This window comes from Trachypithecus francoisi, unplaced genomic scaffold (genome assembly GCF_009764315.1).
Source record: "Trachypithecus francoisi isolate TF-2019V2 unplaced genomic scaffold, Tfra_2.0 Lachesis_group1, whole genome shotgun sequence".
Taxonomy (NCBI): Eukaryota; Metazoa; Chordata; class Mammalia; order Primates; family Cercopithecidae; genus Trachypithecus; species Trachypithecus francoisi.
The window spans coordinates 58,384,919-58,405,972 of NW_022681454.1; the positions used below are offsets into that span (position 1 = coordinate 58,384,919).

General features: G+C 41.7%; 1 protein-coding gene across 5 annotated transcripts in view; it reads right to left on the minus strand.

Annotated features, from left to right (window-relative positions):
* PARM1 (prostate androgen-regulated mucin-like protein 1) overlaps positions 1-21,054 on the minus strand; it is a 162,822-nt gene that overhangs the window by 21,783 nt on the left and 119,985 nt on the right. For 4 of the 5 annotated variants that reach the window (XM_033214425.1, XM_033214426.1, XM_033214427.1 and 1 more), the window contains one exon: positions 11,730-12,455. In XM_033214425.1, coding sequence (XP_033070316.1) covers positions 11,730-12,455 — 726 coding nt within the window. Of the gene's footprint in view, positions 1-5,703; positions 6,246-11,729; positions 12,456-21,054 lie in introns of those variants that run through there. The other variant, XM_033214429.1, reaches the window with a different exon arrangement.

The following is a 21,054-nucleotide window of genomic DNA, read 5'->3' on the forward strand; positions in this document are numbered from 1 at the left end:
GGTTTCTTCACTTCACTTAGAATTACAATCTTTTCCCACGCGAATGAAGCCTCTTTTCCACTTGGAATTTATTTTAACTGTGTGTTCAGGTTGTTCAATCTCAGCTCTCTTTTGACACCTGTAATGTGAACTATACTGGTTTTCTAAGAATAATGAGAGATATTCTTCATTGCCTTTTCTCAAGGCAAAGCAGGGATCTTCTACCTTAGAAGAACCGATTAACACACAGCAACTCCAGCTAAGTGTCCGGGATCAATCCCCTCATTCAGTTGTGCTAATGGTGCTCCCCAGATCAAAACGAGTGTGTCAGGAATGAGGAACATCAGAGGCCAGGCTGGGGAATCTCAACTCCTAGGTCATCTCTGTGAAGGAAGCTTAGAGGGGTGAATATGGACTGCAGGAAGCATGCCACCATCTTGCTCAGTAGGTGCCAGCATCTCCGTGAACAATGAGAGAGAAGAGCTTTTTGTTGTTGCTGTTGTTGTTACTGTCTCCTCTATCTCTTTAGTATTTCAGTGATGAAAACAAGGCATGACTATGGATAAAATAATACTAAAGGGGCTGGGAGCAGTGGCTCACGCCTGCAATCCCAGCACTTTGGAAGGCCAAGGCGGGTGGATCACCTGAGTTCAGGAGTTTGAGACCAGCCTGGCCAATGTGGTGAAACTTTGTCTGTACTAAAAATACAATAATTAGCGGTGTATGGTGGTGGGCACCTGTAATTCCAGCTACTTGGGAGGCTGAGGCAGGAGAATCGCCTGAACCCGGGAGGTGGAGTTTGCAGTGAGTCTAAATTGTGCCACTGCACTCCAGCCTGGGCAATGAGAGCGAGCAAAACTCAGTCTCAAAGAAAACAAACAAACAAACAAACAAAAAACTAAAGGGAAAAATAAATGAGAAAAGTTGGCGTATGTTCTTTGCAAAAATCATCCAGTCTGCTAAGGTAAAGGCTCAGATTCTTGTGGAGTTCACCAATCTTGACAGGTGAGAGCTTCCACACTGGTATTTTCTTGGTTCAGAGGACATAAGCAAGAAGGAAGAACTTCTAAGAGCCCAAGACAAAGTCCTAACCCTGGTTGCCAAGCAGTGTGCAAGTTTATCTTTTTTATCACAGAATATGGGCAGGGAACAGAGAGTCATAGTTTCAGGTTACCTATCCTGACACCTTGGCCAAGGGCAGTGACATCAATATAATTACTACAGTCCCAAGGACTCAGGGATCTCCTAGGAACCACTAGCTAAATTTAGCCTCACTCCATGTCATTAATCAGCAAGGCCATGCAGGATCTTGCTTTTGAATACTATATTTACCAAGTGTTAATTTCTCCCAGACTCAGGAATTCAAAGTTTTGGAGTTAAAAACACTGGAAAGAAAAATAATTTCCAAACTTTGATGCAGTTAAGGGAAGAGTACAACTTCTAGGTCTCAATTGTCCAACCTTGGGGACAGATGGGACCCAGGCTAAATCCTGCAGCTCAGCTTTTGTTTCCCCCAACGCCCCAAGATTGCCTTCTTTTAGCTAGAAATCTTCAGTTGTTTGGACTCCACTTTTCTTTGGATTTTCCAAGTTTTCTGAAACTGTTATTGTTTCAAATGTGAACATAGCTATTTTTCTCCTTTACACTTTTTGAATTATGCTTTTCTGTATTATGGTGTAGGCGGGTACTTAAGTGGACTTTTATTATCTAATAGTCATGGTAATAATCCCTTTGGGAATCTTAAAGTGTTTTTACAAACATTCTAATTCTTCAAGTTAAGAAAATCAAAGTCTAGAAGAGTCAAAACTCTTGCTGGTTGGTATCCACACTGAGAATTAAGGACCCAACTGTAATAATAATAGCTAACTTTTACACAGTGCTAACATGTAAGAGGCACTTAATATACTTGTCTCATTTAACGCTAATAAGAATCCTGTAAAACAGGTACAGTACTATAATTACCCTCATCATCTAGATGAGGAAAATGGAACACCTGTGATAAACAAACTTGCTCATTTCTCCCATTTAGCAAATAGTACAGGTGAGATTTTAACCAGGCAGTCTGATGCCAAAGCTTGTGCTGTTACTAACATTCTTGCCTTCCTAGAGCCTGTCTTTGAAATGATTCCATGATTTCTCCACATGGAAATATGGCAAAGTGTTTTTGATGGCCCATATCCATGGACCTACTGAGATTTTATAATTTTAACATTTGCCTTCATCTTTGATCCTCTGGTCTACCCCTTGAAGGCCATGAGTCTGACAATAAAAGCATTATACTGTTAAATAAAATATCATCTCTTTTTGGCCAATATTTTTGTATCCTAGGACCCGAGGGGGAACAAAGCATGCTGAGGACAATATTAAGTTAGCATCCATTTTATGCACTCCTAATGCAATATTCCTGACTTGACTCTCTGAAATGAGATTTTTAGAACCTTTCTGATAAAGATCATGGGAGGGTATTGATCCATTCTCATTTCCCTGCCAAATTATTTTATAACTAAAAAGACATGCTTTTTTGAGTTGGAAGATTAGAGTAAGGGTTCAGTCAGGGTATGGAATCAAGCATATCCATATCTGACATATTAATGGTATCAGCTGTGTTTATAAGTTAAATCCCACCTTCTCAGTAAACCATTTCCACAGCCACTTTCATCATATGCGATTGGTGAAAGCATTTGAAACAGAAAAAGAAAATTGCTCTGTAAAGACAAAAACTTTCCAAATGTAATAAAAGGTGATGTTGGGACAATTAAAATATGTGATAGAGTTATATTGCTACTACATGACTAAATAGATAGTAAATAGCTGATTTTATTACCTTGACATATATATCTCAAAAGATATTTTGGAAATATTTCAAAACCAGATTAAGATTTAGGTAATATAACTGAGCCAAAGGAGAAATATAAGAAGAGACAATAATTCGGAATAATTTTTACTTAAAATAAAATCTGACAGTTGGAGCCCCTTATGGGAGTTTATCTGGCTTTAGGAAACTTTGAGGTTTAAACTAAGTTTAAAGAATAGGAAAACAACAAGTATATGAAGAAGTGCTCAACACCACTCATCATTAGAGAAATGCAAATCAAAACCACAATGAGATACCGTCTCACACCAGTCAGAATGGCTATTATTAAAAAGTTGAAGATAGATGCTGGTGAGGTTGCAGAGAAAAGGGAATGCTTATACACTGCTGGTGGAAATTCAAATTAGTTCAGCCACTGTGGAAAGCAGTTTGGAGATTTCTCAAAGAGCTTGAAACAGAGTTACCATTTGACCCAGTAATCTCATTATTGAGTATATACCCAAAGAAATATAAATAGTTCCACCATGAAGACACTTGCACATGTATGTTCATCACAGCACTATTCACAATAGCAAAGACATGGAATCAACCTAAATGCCCACCAATGGTGGATTAGATAAACACAATGTGTATATACACCATGGAATACTATTCACCCATAAAAAGAATGAAGTCCTGTCCTTTGCGGCAACATGGATGGAGCCGAAGGCCATTAACCTAAGCAAATTAATGCAGGAACAGAAAACCAAACACTGCATGTTCTGACTTAGGAGGAAGGTTAACCTTGAGTACACATGGACACAAAGAAGGGAACAACAGATGCAGGGACCTACTTGTGGGTGGAGGGTGGGAGTAGGGTGAAGATAAAAAATCTATAGGGCACTATGCTTATTACCTCAATAACAAAATCTGTACAACAAACCTGCATGGCACACAATTTACCCATGTGACAGACCTGCACATGTACCCTCCAAAACTGGAATAAAAGTTGGAAAGAAAAAAAAAAAAGAACTGGGCACAAAAGAAAAAATATGAGTGAGAGTTTATAACAGCCCACAGCGTTGGCAGCCCTGGAGTCTATGGGAAAGCCAAAGAAGGGAGTCAGAATGGTGAGAAGAGAGGTGGGGTGGGCTTGGGGTGGGCAGCAGAAAGTCCTTTAGACATCTACAATGCTTAAAGGCATCCGAAGGGATGTCTCTGCAGACACAGTGAGGATGTTCAATTTTTCTTCATTCTCATTTCAAAGCACAGGATTAATGAGGCTAACACAATATGTGAATTTATTGTCTAAAGATTGATATTGTCACCAAAAATCACTGATTGATTTGATTGATTCATTGGACATTTATTGAAAACCTACACTGAGCCAGACACTGTTAGGTGCTGGGAATATATTTGTGAGCCAAAATAGACAAGGACCCACTCTCAGGTACTTTAAAAGCAGTGAAGGCAATGAAACACAAGAAAAATATGTTCTCCATATGCTGTGAAGAAGAGATATGATTGACTTGTGAAAACTTGTAACTGGGAGGCCAACACTGGACAGGGGGCCCCATAAGAGACCTTCTGACCAGGTGCTATTTGAGCTGAGACCTGAGGAATGAGCTAGAATTAACCAGGTGAAGTGATGGGTTGTGAGAAAGTCCCAGGTAGCGTCCAAGTGAGTGAAGGCCCTAAATCAAGAGGGAGATGTAGGCACTCACGGAACTGAGAGACAGCCAGTGTGGGTGGTGCAGAGAGCGAGGGGAGGGTTGTGGGATGACACTGGGGTGACAAGTGGAGCCCACATAAAGTGAAGGTGTCTGGAACTTCACCCTAAAAGCAGTGGAGTGCCCCCAGGGGCTGAGATGGTGGTGGTAGTAAGGTTATGTGAGACTTGATCAGATTTGTGTTTAATTGTCACTCTAGCCGCTGTGTGGACAACAGGGAGTAGGGAGATGGGTGGATGGGGGGAAATGAGGGGCAGTTGGGAGGCTATTGCAGTGGGATTATGGGAGCTCTGAGATAAAAATGAAGAGAAGTAGATGAATTTGAGAGCTACCAAGAGTTCAAAATCAACAGTACTCAGTGACAGAGTAGAGCTAGGGAGTGAGAGAGAGAGAACTGAAAAGATGGTGGCAGCACTCACCATAAGAGGACCAGGCCTGGGCATGTACAATGATCTAATATTTGTAAAGTTGAGCCTAAGATACTATACTTGTTAGATTATTGCTTTCTGATACATTCTGGCCATTTTAAAATAATCTGACCAGGAAATGCTTACCATGGTCTTCTCACACCTATGTTTTGTTTTGTTTTTTTTAATTAAATAATTGTTTTCCCCTTTAACCTATTTTTAATATGTCAGTTAAACATGATGGTCATTAACATACTACAATATACATTTTTTCACTTCTGAAATTTTCTAGGTATCCTTTTAAAATTATTGTTTCATCGTTTCTACAAGTTGAGTCTTTTTTCAAATCTAAGGTTTATGGGTGTCTTGTAGAGCTGAAAGTCCCTTGCAGGTATGGACATAGAGATGTCTAGATGTCTGTGCCTGCTTAGTGCCCTTTATTTAAAGGTATTTATTGGCATAGCTCACACTGAGTAAATACTGGGGTTCAGATCAGCCATTTAATGTTCAATGGTCTTCACCAATTTTCACGGTTGTGTGTGCTTCTCTTCATAATGAAAATAATAGGATAGTGAAAGACCAGTGTACATGTGGATTTTACAGACAAAAGAGAATATCCACTTTGCAACAAGCACAGTGATTATAATTTTAAAGTTTGCATATGCAAGAACTGATGATGTTTTGAATATAAATGTTTTGCAATGTCAGTTAATTCCTCAAGCATGTACTGAGCACCAAATTGTTCATAGCACCATTCAATTTTGTTCAGGGAGTCAAAAACACACTGTAGTCATAGTTTTCATCCTTGAAGAGCTCTGATTTAATAAAACAAAGTGACCCAAATTTAACACATCACATCTTTCTCTCTTCCTTTAAGAGCCAAACAAAAGCTAAAAAATGAAAATCCATCAAAACTCTTCTTCTGCACAGCCAATTTTGCATGGCTGCTGCCACCATCTGCTTCTCTTCCCACTGGGCACCTCCACCCCTGGGACCCAGCTGGCAACATCTGGCAACTAGCCCATCTAGGTCATTTCTGCAGTAATGCTGAAGCCCATCAGTTCTTCCCCAACTCTGTGTTTCTACTAATTCAGGTAGGATGGGCATTGTGAAAGGAACACTTGACTTAGGGTCAGTCAGCAGAACTGGATTTCAATCCTGTCTGGTCACTCAAGTGAGAACTTAGTCTCTCTGGACTTGTTTTGTCACCTGTAGAACAGATACTGCTGCGTTCACGCCACTGGAATCAGATGAGGGCTACCTGTGTCAGTCGCTAGCCCAATTCTTGGAACATATATATTCTCAGTATGCTTCATATGACCATGAACCTCATGTCTTCTGTAAAGAATAATTGTAATAAATAATTACCATAGTATAAAAAGCCAAAAGGACCTGAGAGATTGCTTCTCCTGTATTCAGTTTACAACCAAGCCCTTTTAAGTTAGAGTAGTTAAGTGATGTGCCTACTATCAGTGCACGACAATGACAAACCAGAAAACAGTTATAAACTGGCATACATGGTTCCAATTCTGAACTCCCTGCAACTTGACATACATATTCCCATCAGTTGAATACTTTTAATATATGATTCTCAATATGTTCTTCCCCTGATCAAAAGCCTTTGGTGACTATAAATGGCCTAGAAAGTATAACCAATTGTCTTAGGCTGCTCCCTAGGGTTCTCTAATGCTTGTCCTGAAGGCATCCTTCCTACATCTGCAGTGTCTCCCTCTGTGTAGCTTGGGACCCAAACTAGGTTACTCACTATGCCGTGCACCATGTGCCCACTACATTGTAATGTCCATGAGTGAAGTGACTGTGTTACTCATGGCTGTATCCCTAGTATTTAACCAGATGCCTGGCTCATAGTAGAAGCTCAATAAATATTTGTTGAAGATGGTGGGCATTCTTCAACATGATAAATAAAATAATAACAATGATAATCACACCAGCAGAATAGTAATAACAGTAAATAATAGTAAAGTAGCAACCATAGCCATTGATTGAGCTATTGCTCAATAGCCATATGCTATAAATTTATTATCTTACCTGAACCGACCAATAACCCCATCATGTGAATACTATCCCTATCCCATTTTACTGATGATAGGATCAAGGCTCAGGGAGATCTAATAACTTCCCTAATATCAGTTGATTGATTGTTTTATTCATGTATTCAACAGATGTTATTGAGGGTCTACCACGTGTTGGGCTCTGTTCTAGGGGTTGGGGGTGTAGCTCATATCTTCCTATTTGCAAACAAGGTCTTCGCTTTCATGGTGGCATGAAAACAGACACTGACTCTGTCTAGTGGCAGAAAACAGACACTAACTTATCAAATAAATCATACGATGTCAGAAAATGGTTAAGTGATAAAAAGAAAAATTAAATACGGAAAGGGATCCGTAGTGATGGGGGTTACTATTTCAGATGGGGGAGTGAATAAAGGCTTGCTCAGGGGTGACAGGTAAACAGAATCCTGACTGATGAAAAGGAGGGAGCCACTGAAGATCTGGAGGGAGAATGTTCTAGACAGGGAGGATGCTAAGTGCAAAATCCCTGAGACAGGAGTATCTCTGGTATGTTGAAGCAGTAAGACTGCCAGTGTGTCTGAGGGTGAGAGTGGAAGAGGTGAGGGTAGAGGTCCTATGGTCAGATCCTGCTGAGCTTTGTAGGCATGGTAGAGACTTTGGCTTTTACTCTGATTCAGAGCGGGGAGCGACTGGAATGTGAGAGCAGATGAACAGTGGAGTCTGTTCTGAGTTTTGAAAAGATCTGCCCGACAAGGGTGCAGTGAATAGTGAGATCAGTTGCAGGAATATTAAAGTGACACGTGTGAAAGATGACAGAGGGACGAGAGGCAATCAGCCCCGATCTCATGGACTGGATATAGAGTAAATGAGAAAGAAAGGAGTCTAGGATTGCTTCAAGGGTTTTGGCCTGAAGAATTGACAGAAGACAGGAAATGATCAAGGGGCACAGGCTGAGAGTTAAGGAAATCAATAATTCGCCTTAGACATATTAAGTGTGAGATGCTTATGAGCCACCCAGTGGAGACGATGAATTGGCTGACAGCTGGCTATACATGTCTATAGTTCAGTGAAGTAAAACGGGGAGAATTTTACATCTCAGTGTTATCAGCACACAGATGACACTGAAAGTCATGAGTCATCCACTCAGGAGTGACAGTGGAGAGATCAGGGAGAGAGGAGGCCTGAGGTGCTTGACCTGGATAGTGAAGGAAAATGAGGAAGTGAAGCAAAGCAGCAGAGACAGAAGGTAGTGAAGATGCACACCCTGAACGTCGAGCAGAGCCAGTGCTTTAAAGATGAAGGCAGTGATCATCTGAGTCAGACACTGCTCCAGGTCAGGTCAAACCAGGTCGAAGCACCAGAGAATACAAGAGCAGGGAGGCAGAATGGGGGAAGGGCTGAAAAACTACCTACTGGGTACCGTGCTTGCCAGCTGGGTGACGGGATCAATTGTACCACAGACCTCAGCATCAATGCAATAAACCCAAGTAACAAAGCTGGGCATGTACCCACTGATCTAAAATAAAAGTTGAAATGATAAACAAATAAAATAGGTCTAAGAATTTACCATTAGACCTGGTAATGTGGAGGGCACTGGATTATTCAACAAGAGCAGCTTAAGTGCTTACAGCTTCTGGGTGGATTCTGAATGCAAGTGTGTCCAGCCTTAACGATCGTGCTCTTGGTTCCTTGCCTTTGTAAATGAGCACCTGAAACTCCCTTTGCCCCAATCTCCTTCATCTCCCTTTAGGCCCAAATTTGCTTTATTTTCTGCAACTCAGCTCCCTGCTCTCTCCATCATGCAGCCCTTCCTTAACATCTATAGTTAGATTTAACTCCCACAATATTCACCTTGTTTCAGAATTATTCATTGGTGACTATGTTTAGATATTTGTTGAGTGGGTGAATCCTTGGATTAATAGAAACATACTATGTGAACCCACACAGGATAAGACAAGATGCTATGCAAAATGTGGTGTTATTACTGCCACTACTAAAGGCAACATAAAGAATCTCTAAATAAGAGCATCCCAAAATAGTAACCTGAAGCGCAAACCCACAGAATGCTGCTTGGTCTGTTAGCTAATAAAGGAGCAGTGCAGCAATTCAGAGTGGTGAGAGAGGACTTGACTTGGCTTAGAGATCTGGGCCCTGGGCACAGGGCCCAATGCTGCCACTGAGCCGTGTGATCTTGGGTGAGGCACTTCAAACTTCTGGGACATAGTTTCTTCACCTTTGAAGTGAGCAGGTTCTATCACATCATCCCAAAGATCCTTCTGCCTACCAGGGTTCATTCTCATATTAGAAACTAAGTAGTGATATTAAGAGTTACTTGTCCTGTGTCCTTTCTCTCTACTTAAACTATAAAATCTCAAAGGATAGGTCTTGTACTTGTTTGCATGAAGAAGAGGGTCTTGGTAGATGCAATCTAAATATTTTTTGATTTAGTAGATCATAGGGATAAACACTCTTTGGTCTGTGAAATGTGCACTGGTCAGTGATGTCCCTCTAATCTGCCACACGTCTCTTCCCCAGCCATTTCAACATTCTGTCATTTATTCTGAGTTTCTGCTGTATGTGATATTCCCATGAACTTCCAGGTTTATGAGCCAACTGTCACCAATTTGGGGCCTCTTGACCCTGCTGGCCTAGAGTTGAGGAAATCAAGATATAGAGCCTAAAATCAAGCCAAGATACTAGAGCAGAACTGCCTTGAATAATCCAGCCCATAAAACTAGGGTACTTGTAGAAAGGAGTAGATGTGTCAGTTTAGAGATTCATGTATGCTAAGCTTAGATTTTGTGCTCAGGAATATCAATCTGCTATGTCTAAGGTATCCTGAAGGGGACAGAAAGTGAAGAGAGGGTGGCCGGTTAAAAACTGAAAAAGTTGTACAGGCAAGTGGTGGTGAGGGCCTGAACTAGGAAAGAAAAGAGATGGGGTCACTGTATTTTGATGCTCCCTTTGTTTAAGATGGTTCTTAAGATATCGCATCAAAGTCAACACCCACTCTGCTCCAGGTACCAGTGTCAGAGATGTTATCTTCATGCTGGGAGCCTGGGGTGCAGGGGTTGGGACAGAGACAGACTGAAGATATACATTCAAGCTCAATGTTTTAAGTGCTGGCCTGGAGGTATAAAAAGGGTGCTAATGGGCTGCACAGAGGAGTCAACAGATTTCCCTCCTTCACCTCTGCAGATCCACTCTCCACCCTTCTCTGTGTGGTTCTCTGACCAGCCCTCTAGGAGGCCAACCTGCATGGACCACACCAGTGCGTCTCCTTGTTGTTGGCTTCTGGCTGCGTATCAGAGGAGCTGGGAGAGGGAGGGCAGAGTAGTCATTCCTTTCACTCCAGGGAGGTTAACCTTGAGATCGTTGTATTCGTCAGCCAAGAGTCACTGCTCCTGTTGGCGTGGTCAACTCTACTGGGCCTCTCCTTCTGGGTTCTGGTTACTACTCTCTCCTTTCCTCCTAGGTCTGGCCTGTAACAGCCCTGTTATCGTGACCCCCTGTGGTTCTCCCATTCCCCAGCCAGACCTTTGTCATTAGTTCCCTTATCCCAATCTGAGTGTCTCTCTTTTTCTTGTCGAGACCCTCTATGATATACTGGACCTTTGAAATAAAAATGTGCAATTCTTTGGGACTTCTTCCCTTACTAAATTGTGAGCTCTTCCATGAGGAATCACATCGTAGTTAATCTTAGTTTTAATCTTAGTTCTGTCTCTTTCTACCTCTGCTGTCAAGCACAGTTTCCATTCATGATGGATGTACATCAATTGTTTGTTAAAAGTTGTGATTCTCTCCTCAGTGATGGCCATTCCTTTGACCCCAACTGACCATGCAGGGTGCTGTCTGGAAATGACCTTCTCAGTCCATATCTCTCACAAGACCACCCAGTGGAGGGGCTGCAGCTCCATTTCCCCCTCTAACTTCTGGCTCATCTAAAATGAGCTCATCTCACTCTTTCTCAGCTAAGTGGCCAAATGCTCCCATGAAAGCCTCTTCCTGCCCAACACCCTAAATTGTATAGTCTTCTCATCAATGTCAGATGCGGGTGACCTTAGAAAGATCCCTCGATTTCTCTCCACCACAATTTCCAAGATTACAAAACAAAGATAAAAATAATACTAACTTCATTGAATTACTGGGAAAATAAAAGCAGATGTGACATCTTGTAAAATTTATTGTCTTCCCCTTGAAATACATCAGTGACTATAAAGAATAAGTAAGTTTTCTCCACTCCTACTCTACTTTGACTGGTTTCCAAAAGGGAGACACTACTTTAAAACGCTGAGCAGAATAATACAAATGACATTTCCTGAGCATTTACTCCCTGCCAGAAACTGTTGTAAGTGCTTTATGTCATTTCAGTTAATCTCCACAAGAACTGTATGCAGTAGAACCTGTTTTATCCCATTTTACAGATGTGGAAAAATAAAGGCACAAAGAGGTGAAGTAACTTATCTAAGGTCAGGAGCCAGAGTTGAAACCTAGGAAGCTTGGCCAAAGCCATGCTAATCCCTTTGCTATCTGGTCTCATGTGCTTACATTCCCGGTAGCATCATTATGACTTGTGAAAACAGGCCATAAAGGTGCAATTGGCCACAGTGAATCATGAAAATTGTTAAGTGACTAAAAGTTTGCACTCTTGTGGAAATTCTTGTGAATTATAATTCAACTTAGGTGTTACACTGCAAAATTCAAATTTTCCATTGTATTTGGTTCACTGAACTGCATTCTTAACGTGTGGATGTAGTAAAGAAAACTAGTAGACTGGACAGAGACTCACCTGAACTTAATGCATGTTCTACTTCCTGCATGATCACCCTGGGAAAGGTGGTGGTGGTCTCCATGTCTATAAGCTCACACATCACTTTGCCTGACACAGTTGTTGGGGATGTTTTCTCCTGGGGCACTGGCTCAGCTGTGGCATGTGAGGTGGGTGTGTGGTCAGAGTTGGACTCCTCTGTCGATGACTCTGATGCAGTTGGAGCTCCAGTGGGTTGGGTGCTGGTCACAGTGGAGCTGTGGTTGGTAGTAACGGAGGCAGAAAAAACCTCAGGTGGTGAGGTTGATAGGGATGAGGGTGATGAGGCTGGAGCTTGAGGGGAGATGAGTGTGGGAGGCTCAGCAGAGGAATGCGACACTGTAGCTGCCACGCCTGCTTCAGGAGTGCCCGAGCTGTGTTCCTCCGAAGTGGTTGTTAAGTGGACTCCACCGCTTGTTGACGAGAACCCAGGAGGTGAGGGGTCTGTGTTTGTGCCTTCCCAATTCGAACCTGGGCTGGTGATCTCCTCTTCTCTGGACTCTGTGGAAATGTTCTTAGGAAACAGAGATGTTGGGGCTGATGCTGTAACTGGGAGCACTGAGTTGCTGTGAGTGCCATTGGATGGGGAGGCAGTGTCTGCATCAGTGTTTTGTGGAGAGCTAGTCCAGATGGTGATCGGTGGCATAGTGTTTGCCAGAAGAGAAACGGGCAAAGGAGCTGATGTCGGCAGACTCTGTACCCTCCATCCTGTGGAAGAGCCAGTACAAAAGTGGTTAATACGTGAAACACGGTAATATGTGAAATAGAGGCAAGGCTCTTACTCCACAGCTGTTTTGCAGCATTTTCACAGGTATTTCTCATTTTGCATTGTGCCCGCCGCAGTAGTGAAGGCAACTTTTAATGGATTTTCTTCCCACCAATTGCTCTGCAAGTCTCAGTAGGAACCCACCCAAAACTCCATAAGAACAATTAGTAGGACTGTCAATTCAAGACTAGCCAATGCATGGTATGAACTAATCTTGTCCCTAACTTGCTTAAAATCATGTCCTTAGAGAGTAAGACCCTCTGGGGAATTGATTTATGGGAATTTGTCTGGTCTGTCGAGCAGCCAACTCCATAGCTCCAGTAGGAACGCTGGGAGTGTGGACATTGGGAATGGGGAAGGAGTGGTTGGTGATGAGTGTGGTCGCTGGCAGGAGGGGGCTTCAGTCTCGTTCCATCCCACAGCTGAGGAACTCACTGATTGGCTGTTCCATGTCTTGGGGGCTACCCATTCTGCACTTACGCACAGGAAAGTAAGCGATATGGACCTGCTGGCTGTGATGAATAAATATGTGAACATATTTCCTGCAGAGAAAGAAAAAGGGAGAGGTCCCAGAATAAAAGCTAGAAAGAGAAATCTGAGCTTTGGAAATATTTTCTGAGAACCCAGTTGTCTGAAATTCTAGCCCAGGGTCCTTACCATCACATCATTTGCCAAATGCACTCCTTCATATGTAGTAAAATTTAGAACTAGTTTCCATTCTTCCTTTCTCCTTCCCCACGCTTACTCATTTGGTTTCATCCATTGACTCATTCAATGATTATTTAATAAAGGGCTTTTATGTACCAGTACTTTCCTGGACATGGGGTTTATGGTTTCACTTTTAGGTAACACATCTCTTGATTGCCTCCCCACACCCCCTTGTCATTCCCTGACTAGTATTTCCCCCAGTCATTTGCATCTCAGTAGATGGGAACCCTATTCACTATGTTGCTCAGTTAAAAACCAAGATGTCACCCTTCAGGCATGTCTTTCCCTCACATCCCACATCAATTCCGTTAGTGAGTCAGGATGAGTCTCCCTTGCAAATACAATCCTGATTCAACCACTTTTCACTATCTCTCTTATTATTTCCCATCCCCTGAGCCATTGTAGTCACTAGCCTAGATGACTGCTGATTAGTTTGGATGTGCCCTCCAAATCTCAGGTTGAGATCATCAGCGTTGGAGGTGGGGCCTGGTGGGGAGTGTTTTTTTTTGTCATGGGGGCTGATCCCTCATGGTTTGGTGCTGTCCTCATGGTAGTGAGTGAGTTCTATCAGGATCTGGCTGTTTAAAAGCATGTGGCACCTCCCACCTACACTCCCTTGCTCCTACTCTCATCATGAGATGTTCCTGCTCCCACTTCCCCTTCCACCATAAGTAAAGCTCCCTGAGGGCATCACCAGAAGCTGAGTAGACTTGTTGCTATGTTTGTACAGCCTGCAGAACCATGAGCCAATCAAATCTCTTTTCTTTGTAAATTACCCGACCTCAGGTATTCCTTTATAGCAATGCGAAGAATAGCCTAACACAACTGCAACAGTCTCTTAATTGGTCTTCTAGCCCCCAGGTTTCCTCCCTTTTAGTGTGTTTTCCACTGAGCAGCCAGCATGATCTTTTATAGCAGTAAATCAGCTCATGTCCTTTCACTGATCAAAACCCTCCAAAGGTCTTCTGTTATACTTAGAACAAAATCCAGAATTGCTTCCCTATGTAATCTCATGTTCTCGTCATCAATTTGATTGGTCTCTAATCAAATGTCACCTCTTCCTCAAAGTAATCATCCCAGACAAGTCTAACTAATTCTTTTCTCCTCTAGCCCATTGTCCATTTAAATTTTTTTTAAATTTTTTATTGTGGTAAAGTATACCTAACACTTTACTATTACAATGAATTTTAAGTGTACAGTTCAATGGCAGGAACTATATACATATTGTGCAACCACCATTATTCATCTGCAGAACTTTTTCATTTTCCCAAACTCAAACTCTGTGCCTATTAAACAACTCCCTTTCCACATGGGAATGGCATAAAAACAACCAACCATTCTACACTCTACTGTCTGTATGAATTGGACTGGTCTAAGTACCTCACAGAAGTAGAATCATAGAATATTTGTCCTTTTATGACTAGCTTATTTCACTTAGCATAATGACTTAAAACTTCCTTTTTAAGGCTGAATAATATTCCACTGTATGTATGTGTCACATTTTGCTTATCCATTCATACATTGATGGACACTTGGGCTGTTTCCATCTTTGGGCTACTGTGAATATTGCAGCCATGAACGTGGATGAACAAATATCTGTTTGAGTTCTTGCTGTCTGTTCTTTGGGGCATATTCCCAGAAGTGGAATTAATGAATCATATGGTAATTTTTTGCTTAATTTTTTGAGGAAATGCCATACCCTTTGCTCATTTTTGTTTTTCACAATAAGAGAAGGGTTTTCCTGAAATTACATATTTATTTATTCACTTATGTATTGTCTCTCTCTTCTACTAGAATAGAAGCTCAATGAGGGCACAGTGACCTGGTCTTACTCATGGTTGTTTCCCCTGAGCCTAGGACAGCATTAGGTCACAGTAAGTGCTTAATAAGGACTTGTGGGAGAAATGAAGGAAGAGTAGAAAAATGAATTAACCCAAGAACCTTATTCATGAATACTCCAACATCTCTCCACTCTTTTCCACATATCACTTTAGTTATGGCCACATCCATCATGGCTTCCTCAGGGAGGGCTGCCTACCTGGTACTATTTGAGGGCAAGATTCTTGCTTAAAGATCAGCTTCACTCATTTTAATTCCAACATGACATATGCCTATGACTGATGTCTAGTTAGGTCTTCAACTATTTAACTCTACGTACCCTGAGGATACTTCCTTGAAGGTGTCAAATAGGTAAAGGCCAATCATAATCAATATTCAAAAGGAATAGAACACTGCCTAGATGCCAGTCAGAGGAAGGGAGAAAAGATCAAAAGGGAAACATTCAGGTACTAGGGTAAAATCTGTTTACATCAGCATTTGCCACTCGGCTGACTCAGGAGCTGATGGAAGGCTGTGCTACAGAGTTTATTCTGAATTTAACATTTGGATTGTCATCAAAATCATTGGCTTTATTTTATTTAAAAGGAGTTCATCAAGGCCATAAGCTTCAGGAGAGTTTATTTCCTGGTAAAGAGGAGGACAGACCTCCTAACTTAGGCCACATGCTATTCCATGCTGTTATAGTGGTCTTTTGGCAGCTGTGAACTGTCAACAGTTTTAGAATGAATCCAGATCAAGAAATCTTTGAAATACGGACAAAACAACAGTTGGGATAAATATTATTAAAACATGGGATCTTGTCTATGACCTTTGGAGCTTACTGGCTTTGCATCCTGGCAGCTGTCATGGCTGATTGAAGATTCTAAGGGCAAAAAAAAAAAAAAAAAAAGACACCATTTACCATGCATAGCATCATATATAGATAGGCAGATGGAGGTAGAGAGAGCCTCAGTCTGTTAGTCGAGTCAAAAAGTCTTGTCAAGCCTGAGATAAATGAGAAATCAGTCATCTATAAAGGAGAACCAATTCACTCATTCATTCATTCAAGTATTTATTGAGCTTTTCCCTCAGAGAGCTCATACTCAGCTTCCTGTAATATGATATAAGTGCTATATAAAAGTAAAACCAAGTTGTAATGGAAACCCTGAGGAAAGATTAATAAATTCTGTACTGATACCATGGAATGTAAAAATATACAAATGTCATTTTTCGAATGACATTTAGAAAAGTCACAGAAGAGATGATATTTGAATTTGTCCTGAAAGAATAAGAATGCACAAGATACCACTTAAGATATGTGATGTTCAGAATGACACTTGCATTGTCGTTTCCACTGGAGCTAAAAGCTGTACCATGGAAATCATTACAGTGCTGAAAATGACAAGCTCTGGGAATTGGTTTTGTTGCTGGAAATATTCATTTTCTTGTTTAATTTTACTAATACACTTTTATAATTCCTACCTTGCCTGCTTCCAAAGAAGACTGGAAGTGGTCATTCATTTCCCATAGCTATCTACTGAGTACTTATTTAAAGAACTTTACAGCCTAGTTCAGGCAATTTCTGCTCCTATAAAACTAACAATGCGTGAAATTGTGTGACAATGTTGGTTATCTTCATTTGAACGAGGCTTTAGAAGCCTCTGCTTTGCCTTATTTGATGGTACATTCCATAATGCACTGACTCCTGGGGTAGGTCTTTTTCCAATGTAAAGATAGCCAAGGCTAAGGCACCACGACGATCCTAGAGAATGCTTTCTGTCTTAGTCTGCTTGGGCTGCTATAACTAAATACCAGATTGGGTGGCTTTAATAACAGAAATTTATTTTTCACAGTTGTAAAGGCTGGGAAGCTCAAGATCATAGTGCTGTCTGATTCAGTTTCTGATGAGGGCCAACCCCTTGGCTTACAGATGATCGCCTTCTGTGTCCTCACATGACCTTTCCTCACATAGCATGCGAGTGAAGACAGAGAGCAAGTTCTTTAATGTTTCTTATTATAAGGGCACTAATCCCGCCATAAGGGCCTCGCCCACATGATCCCATCTAACTTTAATTACTACCTAGAGGCCCCATCCTCAAATTTATCACACTGGGGGCTAAAGCTTCAACATTCAGAATCACTGTAGAACTTGTGTCTCTGCAGGAATAACAAACTGCATAAGTCAAACCAGCAAGAATGTACTCTTTCTCAGGATTTCAAGGAAATTTTAGAGCTAGAGAGGGCCTAACTAATGAGTGAGTATAACCCTTCATTTGATAAATGAAGGAGCAGACACAGAGAGAGGAAGTGGTGCAACTGACCTTACACTAAGAAGAAGAATTGGACAGTGTCTACTTGGAAAGAACTGTGCAGGGACAGAGTCAGAACTAGAACTCCTGCCCTCTGACCCCCACTGATACCCTGTGTCCCAGCCTCAAAAACGCTAGTGGAACTTACTTTAGCAACCACTATTACAGAGAATGCAACGAGGAGCCCATGTGAGATTGGGCAGCTGAAGAAGTTAAAAAAATGTCTACAGTCCTACCAACAGTGTAAAAGTGTTCCTATTTCTCCATATTCTCTCCAGCACCTGTTGTTTCCTGACTTTTTAATGATCATCATTCTAACAGGTGTGAGATGGTATCTTACTGTGGTTTTGATTTGCATTTCTCTGATGGCTAGTGACAATGAGTATTTTTTCATGTGTCTGTTGGCTGCATAAATGTCTTCTTTTGAGAAGTGTCTGTTCATATACTTCACCCACTTTTTGATGGGGTTGTTTGATATTTTCTTGTAAATTTGTTTAAGTTCTTTGTAGATTCTGCATATTAGCCCTTTGTCAGATGGGTAGATTGTAAACATTTTCTCCCATTCTGTAGATTGCCTGTTCACTCTGATAGTAGTTTCTTTTGCTGTGCAGAAGCTCTTTAGTTTAATTAGATCCCATTTGTCAATTTTGGCTTTTGTTGCCATTGCTTTTGGTGTTTTAGACATGAAGTCCTTGCCCATGCCTACATACTGAATGGTATTGCCTAGGTTTTTTTCTAGGGTTTTTATGGTTTTAGGTCTAACATTTAAGTTCAACCATTGTGGAAGACAGTGTGGCGATTCCTCAAGGATCTAGAACTAGAAATACCATTTGACCCAGCCATCCCATTACTGGGTATATACCCAAAGGAATGTAAATCATGCTGCTATAAAGACACATGCACACGTATGTTTACTGTGGCACTATTCACAATAGCAAAGACTTGGAACCAACCCAAATGTCCATCAATGATAGACTGGATTAAGAAAATGTGGCACATATACACGATGGAATACTATGCAGCCATAAAAAAGGATGGGTTCATGTCCTTTGTAGGGACACGGATGAAGCTGGAAACCATCATTCTGAGCAAACTATCACAAAGCCAGAAAACCAAACACTGCATGTTCTCACTCATAGGTGGGAATTGAACAATGAGAACACTTGGACACGGGATGGGGGCCATCACACACCGGGGCCTGTTGTGGGGTGCAGGGAGTGGGGAGGGATAGTATTAGGAGATATACCTAATGTAAATGATGAGTTAATGGGTGCAGTACACCAACATGGCACACGTATACATATGTAACAAACCTGCACGTTGTGCACATGTACCCTAGAACTTAAAGTATAATTAAAAAAAAATTAAAAAGTCATGCCTCCATACATCTTCCCACCCAAAGCACAGCCACTTTTCTTGGAAGAAAAGAATTAGTTTTAGTATTTCCTTGAGAAGATAGGATGAAGAAACTGAACCCATTAATTTCTCAGTTAGAGGTGAATGAGCATTGTTTCAGAACACAGTGACATTGCCAGGGATGGTATGCCCTGCCGGGGCTGGGTGACAGGCCCACACACGTGGAAGGGACAGATTCAGGGAAGGGCATCTCTTAGACTTAGCCCATGTGTGCAGCCGAAAAGCTTCATGACCAGTTCAATCTGGAATTCCTCCTTGTAAGCTTACAATTAGCAGTGGTTCCTGAAGTTTGGTCAGGTTCAAGCATTTTGTGGCAAGAATAGCTGACAGATTGTTGCTCTGAAGAAAACCAGATTCTTAGTTGGATAGAAAATTATTTGTTTCCACGTGTATTGTCCTCTATGGGGAGACCACTATTATAGTTTACATCTCTTCGATATTTAAAAGAGCTAGTATGTGGCTTGGTCCTCAGTTTCTAGACCTGCTAGGAGGGATGTAGGGGCTGATTGTTGGGATATGCAGGCGAGTTCTTATGGTGCTGAGAGGAGTTAAAGGCATTGTAGCGTACAGAGTCTACCTTCTGTGCCTCCTGACCTGACTGGGTGTCAGGAATATGGGCAGTGAGTGCTCTGAACTCTGCCACCTTTTCCTGGATTCCATGAGCAACAACTTGGGTCAGTGGCAGAGTTGCAGACAGACTGATTTTCTGTGTTGCTCACCTATTCTTTTTTTTTTTTTTTTTTGCCCCGGCCATGTCTTTCCCTGCTCTTAGCTTGTCAAGCACGTGAGAAAACATGTGACAAAGCTTTGGCAAACTTGGTGAAACCTGATCAAAATGCAGTCAAGCCCTTTCCTGCTGCTGCCAAGTTAGCCGGGAGCATTGCCTGTGGTCGCCTGGCAGAGGCCCCACAGCTGCTGAAGGTCTGTGTGCTGAGTAATTGCTACCAGTTTCTCCACCTGTTACGGCCACCATAGTGAACTGCTGAAAAGGCCAGCGGGACTGTTTAACATATATATTAACAAGTGTACTGAGCACTTTACATGCATCATCTCATTTAGTCGAAATATAACCTCTGCTAGGTAGGCACTGTTTTTATCTCAGTTTCACAGATGATAAGACAGAGGCTCAGAAAAGTTCAGTAATTTTCCTAAGGTCACACTGCTAGTACACGGTACAGCTGAAGCTTGAATATAACACCATTTGACTTTTAACCATCAGCTTTTTAATGATTCTATAGAATTGAATTGGGAAATGCAAAGGTGTTTTCGAAGTCTGGGCTCCATGTTTGTGAGGCAGTCAGTAACCAGTTTGCTTCTATCTTCCCTAGTACATTCCCTAGTGTGGGCAAATAAGTGACTTTTAAAAAGTTATTAGACTGTATGAACCCTTCCCCTCCCCTTTAATCTGATCACAGAATTCCTACTGTCTTTGGGATAAAACCTGAGCTCCTTGGCACAAGACATGCCACCTTTCATAGTCTCTCCAGTTTACCCCTCATGAGCCTGCGGTCTTGTCAGTCTGAATCACCGTAAGCTCCTGAAGTATCCCATGACCATCTGCCTCTCTGCCTTTGCACCGCTGCTCTTTCTACCCTGACTCCGCTCTCCATGTCTCCCCTCTTGCCATCCCAGTTCTGAGAAATCCAGAGCCTTGCCTTCTCTATGAAATATTCTCCAACTTGATAGACCCTTCCCCCTGTGTGCAGCCACCTCACTTCCCACAGACTCTAATGGCAGCACACATCATATTGAGCCATAGTCTTTCTCCACGCTTGTCCCCATTCAGGCTGGGAGCCCCGATAATAAAAACTAAACTTGTTCTTTGTGTCTTAGTGCGTGGCACAGAGAAAGCGCTCAATAAATATTCATTGAGTAGCAACATGGATTTTCTACCCTTTGAAAACAGAAATGTTCTCTGGCTTATATGCTGAGTAATGATAGCAGAAATGTATCCTCCCTTTGAGTTGTCTGTAAGCTCCATGAAAATGACCTGTTAACACAAAATTGTGGATGGGCCTCCAGACAGACTTTTGTTATATTTGTTTGCTTGTTTTTACTTTGGAGACTGCATGGATTTCCTTTCTTTATGCATGATCTAGACCAAAGTCAGCAGCTTTTGGTGACCACCTATCAGTTGGGCCAAACCCAGGCTAGTTTTAACATCTTCACATTGAATGAATTGAATTTCAGCAGGTATTTAAGAGAGAGAGAGAATGTTAAAACGATAATTATTTATTTACATTTCAAAGCTAGGTTTTAGTGTGTTTTAGGTTGAACCACTATTAGGGAC